The sequence below is a fragment of the Nymphalis io genome, chromosome 8 (genome assembly GCF_905147045.1).
Source record: "Nymphalis io chromosome 8, ilAglIoxx1.1, whole genome shotgun sequence".
NCBI classification, from domain to species: domain Eukaryota; kingdom Metazoa; phylum Arthropoda; class Insecta; order Lepidoptera; family Nymphalidae; genus Nymphalis; species Nymphalis io.
In genome coordinates, this window is record NC_065895.1 from 9,596,556 (window position 1) to 9,606,177 (window position 9,622).

Sequence of the window (9,622 nt, forward strand, 5' to 3'; positions counted from 1 at the left end):
CAATTCGAAAATTCAGTAAAATCATTCGTCTTTATTATTGCGTGAATTGTTATTTGTTAGCAAATAATAAATATTAAGGTGTTGTTAGTATTTATTTCGTCATAACTAAACTACAGTACCTAGTTAGCTTTTAAATTTTATTAGTTAGGTATCTGTTTTTCATCTGTTAGAAAAAAATTGCCTATTTTTAAGTATTCAAAATATTTATTGAAACTGTAATTAATATTCAACGATAAAACAAATAAATATACTAAGTAGGTATACGAGCCTACTAATACTTAGTTTTAATTATTTCTCGCTAATTTTATTAGATATTATGTTGAAATCATTTAGTAATAATAAAAGTAATGAAAAAATTAATAAATAATATTAATATTTTTTCATAAAACTTGAATATATGTATATTGAAATATAGTCCTAATTTGCAACGCAATACACGCGCTAGATATCACAGAATCGAAGTGGCAACGTCGCTCTGATATTTATTGTGTATACGACGTCTTGCGCGATGTGATGCGATGTTGCCGCTCCGTGCGACACCGCTCTCGCGTCTCTCCGGCGTGCCCCGCAGTCTCGCTAGAGCGCCCGCCACATTACAACGCCATTTCACGCTTGCAAAGATGAATTCAAATTCCTCCAATTCGTGCGATTTGACCTGGACAAAAACTGAAATTGATCCCGAAACCGATACGTGCAAACGTGAACGCTTGTACTGGAATTCGGAAACCACAATGAAACTCATCGAAATATTCGAGAAAGATTGTAAAGAATTGTGGGATAATAAACACCCGCTGAACAAAGATAGATCGGCGAGACAAGCTAAGCACGAGTATCTGGCAAATGTATTCGGTACGACCGCCGAGGAGATAAGTAGAAAGTTACATAATTTGAGGACGCAGTTTAACAACGAATTGAGAAAGATAAAGCGCAAACAGGCGGGCGGCGAGGGTGCAACGGGGAGCAGCGGGTGGGAGTATTTCGACGCCCTATTGTTTTTGATGCGAGAGCCCCCTGGCGACCCCATCGACAGCGTCGACGGAGTCAACCTAGCGGTACGTCACTATGCTATTGCGTCATTAATATTAACATACTTTGCGTCATACTTTAAAGGTTACTGTCGTTATATAGATAGTTTTGCATCATTGTATAAAAGTGAATGCTGTCTGTTGAAATATTTTAATATTTTTGACCGTGACAGAACAATTACAAAATTCAGAAATGAACATTTCCTTTCGATAAGGATTATTGCGAGAAAATAATAATTAGAATTCAATTTCGTAACTAATTGGAAAAATGCAATCGGTAGTAACTTACGAGTTACTCATTTAGATTTAATAATCTTATTTCTCGTTCATTATAAACGAACGAATGGTATATCATCAGTGCGTGACTGGTATGGAATTTGATTACTTTTATGCATGAACTTCAATCGATCGATTCTGATAATGGAATTTATATTCGGAGCATGTCACTAAAAATTCAAGCCCTTTACTTTTACTTGTTAACAATAACTCGTTATAAATATTAAATATATGAATTAATTATATTAACATCAAAGTACATAATTTTAATAGTATTTCTAATGTCCGTAGCTAGCAGAGTTTCAAGCGGATGAAGATGCTGAATTCGGAGCCCGGGTTAACTTGTCCGTCACCAACTCTCCTACCAGGATGCGTAAACCAGTTCTGAGGGTAGCTGCCTCCGCGCCCCCGCCGCTGCCTCCAAGCGCCCACCCCATGATGTGGCCAGAAGAACCGCGACCAAGGTTACGGCCTGGAATAGACACTGATGAATGTCAGGCAAGTTAACCTATCTCCCTCTTTGTCTTACAGTAACAGTCTGTGAATGTCCCACTGCTGGGCTAAGGCTTCCTCTCCTTTTTTGAGGAGAAGGTTTGGAGCTTATTCCACCACGCTGCTCCAATGCGGGTTGGTGGAATACACATGTGGCAGAATTGCAGTAAAATTCGACACATGCAGGTTTCCTCACGATGTTTTCCTTCACCGTCAAGCACGAGATGAATTATAATAACAAATTAAGCACATGAAAATTTAGTGGTGCTTGCCCGAGTTTGAACCACGATCATCGGTTAAAATTCACGCGTTCTTACCACTGGGCCATCTCGGCTTTTGTCGTCTTTGTCTTAATATAACTTTAATTATAAGATATTAGGATTAAAAAAAAAACAAACATACTTAAATGACAACCTTAAATGATTTTGCTTTTTTTGTATGTCAAGTATAGCACAAATTATTTAACCCAAGATATTATAAGTAGCGACACTCACTAACTGAAATTCTAATTAAGGATGCGCTTAATCTCTTTTAAGATAAGCAATGTTTTCCTAATGCTGTCAAAGTGTAAGCTGTTAGACATTTCTATTGCTGGCTTCAACGTTGGATAAGATAATGTCATTTTGATTTTTGACACTCTGATCAAAACTTTATCTTTTTATAAATTGATTTAGTGTTTATTTATATGTAATATCATTATAAAGGAGTATCTACATATATATTTTTAATAATTTTTACGGTTTTAACTTCGACAGACTTCTATGTTTTCAGGTCCGCTAAGGTCGAATATGTTTGTGTGAACGAGTGATTGGGTTAATCTTTGTTTTCCTTTTTTAAATTTTCCTTTAGATGTTCCAATTATTAACAAGTCTTTATTTTAGGTATTCGGAGATTTTGTCGCTTCAGAACTCCGCACGCTACGATCTGATGAATCTCGTAAGAGATTGAAGAGAATTATCCAGAAGGCTATCCTCCAGATCGGAGAGGAGGAGGATGTGAACATTATTACTGGATAGCGCCGAAACCGACTTGCGTCTGAATCTTCAGACCTCTTAGAATAAGTGAGAAAAGGAGATAGAAAGTGTTTTGTGAGTCAGGACTCGAATTGTTTTAAGGATTGAAACTCACTTGCGCATCTAAGCGAAGCAAGTGTTATAGCTACACAATTTTTGTAGCTAGTGTAAAGAACTCAATGCTGGTATTAAAAAGATACATATGGCGTTCGAGTTTTTTAACAGTGTCAAGCATATCTAAACTCGGATCAAAGTATGACCTTAAACTCGAACTTCCTTATATTTATGAACTCCGTGTCCGCGTATAAATCTTTACAAATCTCAGTGGGACTGTAAATTCGCTTGTACATAGTGGTTTATTAATTGCTAATGCTTTGGTAGTTTATCATTTATGAATAATATTCAATGTGTTATTTTCTAGCGTATTAATTGCATCTTAACATACTTAATATTAAATGCCACATTATTATCAATATACCAACACTTGTACGAAATATAGACATAAATTAAGAATTATAATAAATATGTATTATATTATCTAGCGTATTAATTGTAACATAGAATATTTAATATTAAAATATCTTGCTTTTTAATTATCATGCTCATGTCTATTATAAAAAGTAACCTAAGTGGTATCTTATTTATTATCTGTGTAAAATTATAGTGATAAACCCTAACTTCCTAGTATTTATGAAGTCCGTATGAAATATAGACATAATTTAAGAATAACATTAAATGTGTAATTTTCTAGTGTATTAATTGCATGTTAGATACTTTACATAAAAATATCTTGCTATTTAATTATTATACATATGTGTATTTTAGAAAATAACCAAAACGGTATTTATCTAATTATATTAATATCGATATTCTTTCTATATAGCGCTAGTTTAAATAAAAGTAGAGAAGTTCTTCATTAATAAAGTAGCTGCATATTGGTAACAACTGTACCTATAACACACGTTATACAATATTTGTGTATTAGAAAGTATTAAACGATTATAGCAGATGTGTTTTTTTTTTATTTCTCAATATTAATTCCCTTAATTAAAAGACCAAGGTATGAGAAGTAAAACGGAATATTATCTAGAGAGCTTCCAATTAGAAATAATAAAAGAACTCTTGGCACCGTTCCCCGTGAGTGGTGAGATAATAAAGCGGACATCAATTAGTCTGTCTGTACATGTCGCCGATAGTATCGGGGCGGCGCCCCCGCGTCCATTGTTTACTCGTTAGGACCATTAGAGTTCTCTTGTCCAGGAAAAAGGAAGGCATCGTGTTTTCTTTAGCATTATTTAGTCATTTCTGTATTTGTATCAAACAATGAATTAGCTACACAGATTTTTATTTTCATAAATTATTTTATACTTAATCTTTTATTTTTGTTTTAACAAAAAGAAACTAGTTGATAGAAAAATAGAAACATTTCCTTTTATTTATTAAATAATCTTGCAAGTTTATCTTTTCATTATCTATATTGATTCATTTATTCAAATAAAACTAAGTAATAAAGAACTTCGAGGTTTCAAATAAAAGAAATACGAATTCTGTTATAAAAAAAAAGTTTTAAGTAACAACAAATAAAAAAATATAACGGTTTTGTTTTTTGAAGTTAAGAACACCTAAAATGATATAAAAATCAAAATAAACTACTTCTGCAAGTTCATTCATTCGTTTTTCAATTAAAGTTGCACAAAACATCATCTATAACTGAATGTTTTAAAAATCGCAAATACAGAGCGGATTTTCTCCGAGTCAACCCGAACAAAAAACAAAAACCGAGTTTTACTTTACGACCGTATTTGCCGGTACTTATACAATGCATCCCTTTTATTCGAATTGTTTTATGTATATGGTATCTCACTTGCACGGGCGTCGACCCGGCCCCAGCAAAACGACTCACAGTACTGTCTGTACGCACATACAATAATATTGAGTTTGGACGTTGCTATTGACTTCTATTAATGAGTTTAAATAACTGTGGTATCATAATTGAGGCATTTTATGAATGGTTCAATCAAGACTTGAAATATTTATAAAGAAAATATGATATTGTGCGAATTGAGTCATTGGAACGCTAATAAATTATCGGTAACTTACGCTGGCTTTATTTTTATAATAAACCTTCCGTTTTGAAAAAAGCTAATGATTATTAATTGTCAGTATAAAATATGTTAATGATAAAATGTCTCATTTAGATATAGATGTGAACTCGGATAAGATTTAGATTTATTTCAAGTAAATATATTATTAAACTACTTGGTACTTTGTCTTAATAAGTAAGATAAGCTAGTCACTTAGTTAGTAGCTAGCAGCTAGTTAATTAGTTTATTTATTTATAAAAGTCAGCTTCTATTTATTTCCACACTATCTCGTTCTAATTACTAGGAGCTCATGACTCAGTAGATAGTGTCGTGACTTGTAAGACGCATTACGCAGTAAACAGTGGCGATAAACAACGTGTTCTTCCTGTATTACTACGCTCATTTTGTAGATATGCTAATATCTAGAGTTGATTCTATTTAAAGAACTGGCCATATTAATTATTTAAAGAATAAATAAATATACATAATAGTCTTTATTTTTAATATTGCATTAAAAATTGTTAAAATTTAACACATTTCGTGTAAAAATTATTTGATGGAAATATTTAAATACGTGATAATTTTTAACACCCCCACAGTTCCTCCAATGAAGCAAGCAAGCTGTTGGGTATGAGTAGTATTTTAAGATTTTCATACAAATAAGACATAGAAAATTAAGGCAAACATCGATTTCGTTAGCTGTTTTTGATATTATTGTTGTTTATAAAATATTTAGCTGAACAAAAAGTTATATTATCAACAACTACACTTAGACTAGAATGTTAGCGTATAAAAAAATATTTACGTAAGAAATATATTAAACAAAAAATTAAAAAAAAACAGAAACAGATAAGATACATACACAAGTATTCATATTACATTTAAATTAAAATAAAAAAGGACAATGTTATAAAATCAAGCACCTAACTGTTACCATTAAGAGGTACTCCAATTAAATGTATTCCCTCGGTTTCATTTCACGCTTGGCGAGTGGGTCACAGACAGAGCGGATTTTGTTATTCGCTGTTTTGTAACTACCCGCAACGGTAACATCGTAATTAACGATACGTTTTTATGTTTAATACTTGTCCCGACTTCGCACAGATAAAATGAAAATTTAATCCCGTGCTTATTTTCAGTCAATGACATACACATTCGTAGGGTCCGATTTAGGGGTATACTTCCCTCAACAAGAGAGGGGCCCCCACAATATAAATTTCTAAAACAAAAACCATCCTAATTTTCGAAATTATATTTATATTAGGTCCTTACATATGAAATTAGCGTTTTGTCGTACGGACCATTTTGGTCTGAAATATCTCCTCTTTGATTAAGAGTTCCAAATTCAAATTTATAAATTCATTTAGCTGGTACATTTGAGTTTTGAAAACAGTCATTCATTTGTTTTTTCCTCATTATTTTTTTCTTTGGCGTCGCTTATTACCGCACAATGGAAAACATGAAATTATCGGTATATTTACGAGTACACCAGGAGTACGAGGCACCAGTGCTGCAGAAACAGCTGGACGGATTAATGATGTGTACGGTGCCGATCTCGGAAAATAAATCAAGGTACGTTTTTGGTTTTAACGTTTTCGTTCTGGAAATTTCGACCTTCAGAACCAACCCCGTGGACGGCCGGAGACTAAAGTGGAAAATGAAGAATTAAAGGCTATTGTGGAGGCGGATCCATCACAAAGCACTTCAGAGATAGCTGCAGGCTTCGGGGTAAGTGATAAAACTGTATTAATTCACTTGAAGCAAATCGGGAAAGTAAAAAAACTTGACCGACCGGTACCTCATGAATTGAGTGAATAGAACTTGCAAACACGCGTCGACTGCTGTGTTACTTTGCTCAACCGACACATTAATGAAGGGATTTTAAATCGAATAATTACTTGTGATGAAAACTGGATACTGTACGATAATTGGAAGCGCTCGTCGCAATGGCTGAACCCTGGAGACCCAGCCAAATCCTGCCCTAAACGAAAATTGACTCAGAAAAAGTTACTTGTGAGTGTTTGGTGGACTAGCGCCGGTGTCGTTCACTACAGCTTTCTAAAATCTGGCTAGACGATAGCAGATATCTATTGTCAGCAACTGCAAGCCATGAAGGAAGACCTAGCTGCTAAACAACTGAGATTGGTCAATCGCTCTAGGCCACTGCTGCTTCACGACAACGCAAGACCACACACTGCATAACAAAGAAGCACTAAGTTAGATGAGCTACAATTGGAATGTCTGCGACATCCGCCGTACTCCCCAGATCTTGCTTCAACATTACCATTTTTTCCGGAATTTGGACAACTTCTTACAAGAAAAAAAATTCAACTCTGATGCGGCAGCCCAAACCGCCTTCAAAGAGATTATTGTTTCTCGCACCCATGTTTTTTTAGTAAAGGGATCAATGAACTACCTATGAGATGGCCAAAGTGTATAGGTGCATACTTTGATTAATTAAATATATTTTACAAAAAAAAATTGACTGTATATTCCTCCAGTCCAAAACGCCAATTTCATATGTAAGGACTTAATAATTATACATAGACGATATAGTAAAATACAAGTATAATCCTTATTTGCTGCAATATTTTTTAGTGAAAAACCCGAATGAAAGAAATTGTTCGATTTATTTGAAAAATAGGTAGGGCCTCGACTTCTTTCTTCACCACTCCACGACCTCCTCGACGAGCCGACGACCCGTATTTAAAGTTCTGCACATTCGACAACCGTTCTTTTCGTCCGTACCGTGCTCATGAGTCGTACAACACTCCTCGCGTATTTGTTCACGTGTTTACGTGAATATCACGTTATATTTTTTAAACTAATTCAAATTTCAAAATGCAAATTATTATTGAAATACACTTAAAATTAATATAATATTTAATTTGTTAAGGAATAATACTTTATTATAAATTGATTTTTACCCTTTTTTTTTAAACACAAAAATTGTTACTGTTTGTTTTGTATATAAGAATTATCTCTGACGGCTTAGTATGTAAATATTTTGGAAAAAACAAATTATTAAAAACATTTGTTACGTGTTCGTTTCGACACCGACAATATTTTCTAATAGAATACGTCAGTATATTTAAAAAAATATACAACACATTAACTTACAATTTAGCCTAAAACTCTAAACCAAAATAATAAGATTATAGAGTTAAGTAGATAGAGTTAAATATCAATGGGATTAGCAATTTGTAAAACTGAAAAAACAAATAAAAACCTTACCTCTTTACAATATTAATATGATTACCATTCATAATCGCATTGGTAATCGTAAAATTAAACAATACTTTAATCTAATGTAATCTAATAGTGTTTACACCATGACACATTTTTCTAATCCCATAATACTCTGTGGGGTCTGGATGAGTGTCGTTGATTATAAGGCACTCTTGTAATCAAAATACATTCATGGTGCGCCTCTAAATTGCCCTCTAAGCTTTATTATGTCTTTTGACTGTCTCGTTGGTCTAGTGGCTGGATATAAGGTCACAGACCCAGAGTTCTGGGTTTAAGCTCAAGGTCGAGTTAATAAAATGACATTGGGTTTTTCTGTCGAAGAGTATCAGTAGCAGCCCGGAGTCTGGAATTTGGAAGTGTGAACACTCACGCACCTCGCAAAGATAAAACCGTCGGCCCTATGCCTAAACTTTTTACGGACCGGTTTCAGCCACGGCGGCCAATCTCAAAAGAGACTAGGAGGCGCAGAAGATATTACAGAGCACAAGTTTGTGCGCAAAAACAAGCGCACTCTCTATTCTTTCACTCTCATAATCCGATGGGATAGCAATCCGACACGACCGGTAAGAGTTAAGGCGTAAAACTAACAGCTTAACTTCATCCCGATCATAGCCAGTGTAATTACGGGCACAAAGGATGTACCATCTTATGGTTAGCGACTGGTTTTTTCTTCTTGCCGTACAAGCGTTTATAGGTGGAAGTGATCACTTACAGTTGCATTTGATAAGCTACCTTAAAATGTAAACAGACACAATATGTCTTAAATAAGATTTTTTAATAAGAATGATTATTTGTTAATTTTAGACAGCTATTAATTTCAGTCGAGTTACAATTTAATATTATTTTGTATACATACGGCAACGTTATACCTTAGTTCTTTAAAACCAACACCATGGGAAGGTATGTAGGTATGTTTTCATTTCTCTAATGACAAACCAAATGCTATCTAAATGCTCTAAATGAACGGTGAAACGAGTTTTCATATAAGATAAATCACAATAACGTAAATAAGAAATGTCGATTAACTATTATATATTTCAGTGGTTTTCAAAATGTTAAAAATACTTTGACGAATCTTCGTTTACACTGTCAAAGAGTTTTAAAGTAATTAAAATGATTGTCATAATGACTTGATCTTGAATATGTATACTATATACTTATATAACAAAGTTAATACATTCAACGTTACTAGCCAGAAGTGTTGACTTTTCGCCTATAAGTACTTACGGTACTTTGTAAAGCATAATTATATTGCAGATGTTTATTCCAAGTCATATTATACTGAGCCTGATATTGTCATCATCCTTTCAAGTCCCGATGGCCTCATGTTACGCAATTAAACCTTTTTTTTATTATTTTCATTCATTCCGGCGTTACGGCGCGTTTTAATCGGCTCCCGAACCATTCATTTTGTTCGGGACCCGTCAACCGAGACGCTCTTGTGTAATGTTCCGCTCCTTCACCGTCTCTTTCTGTTTTAAAT

General features: G+C 33.9%; 1 protein-coding gene across 1 annotated transcript; it reads left to right on the forward strand.

Moving 5' to 3' along the window:
* Positions 1 to 503: 503 nt before the first annotated feature.
* Positions 504 to 3,788, forward strand: LOC126770058 (uncharacterized). Its single transcript, XM_050489203.1, has 3 exons — positions 504 to 1,052; positions 1,593 to 1,799; positions 2,675 to 3,788. The coding sequence occupies exons 1-3, from the start codon at positions 519 to 521 to the stop codon at positions 2,807 to 2,809; spliced, it is 876 nt and encodes a 291-aa protein (XP_050345160.1). The 5' UTR covers positions 504 to 518; the 3' UTR covers positions 2,810 to 3,788.
* The last annotated feature ends 5,834 nt before the right edge of the window (positions 3,789 to 9,622 follow it).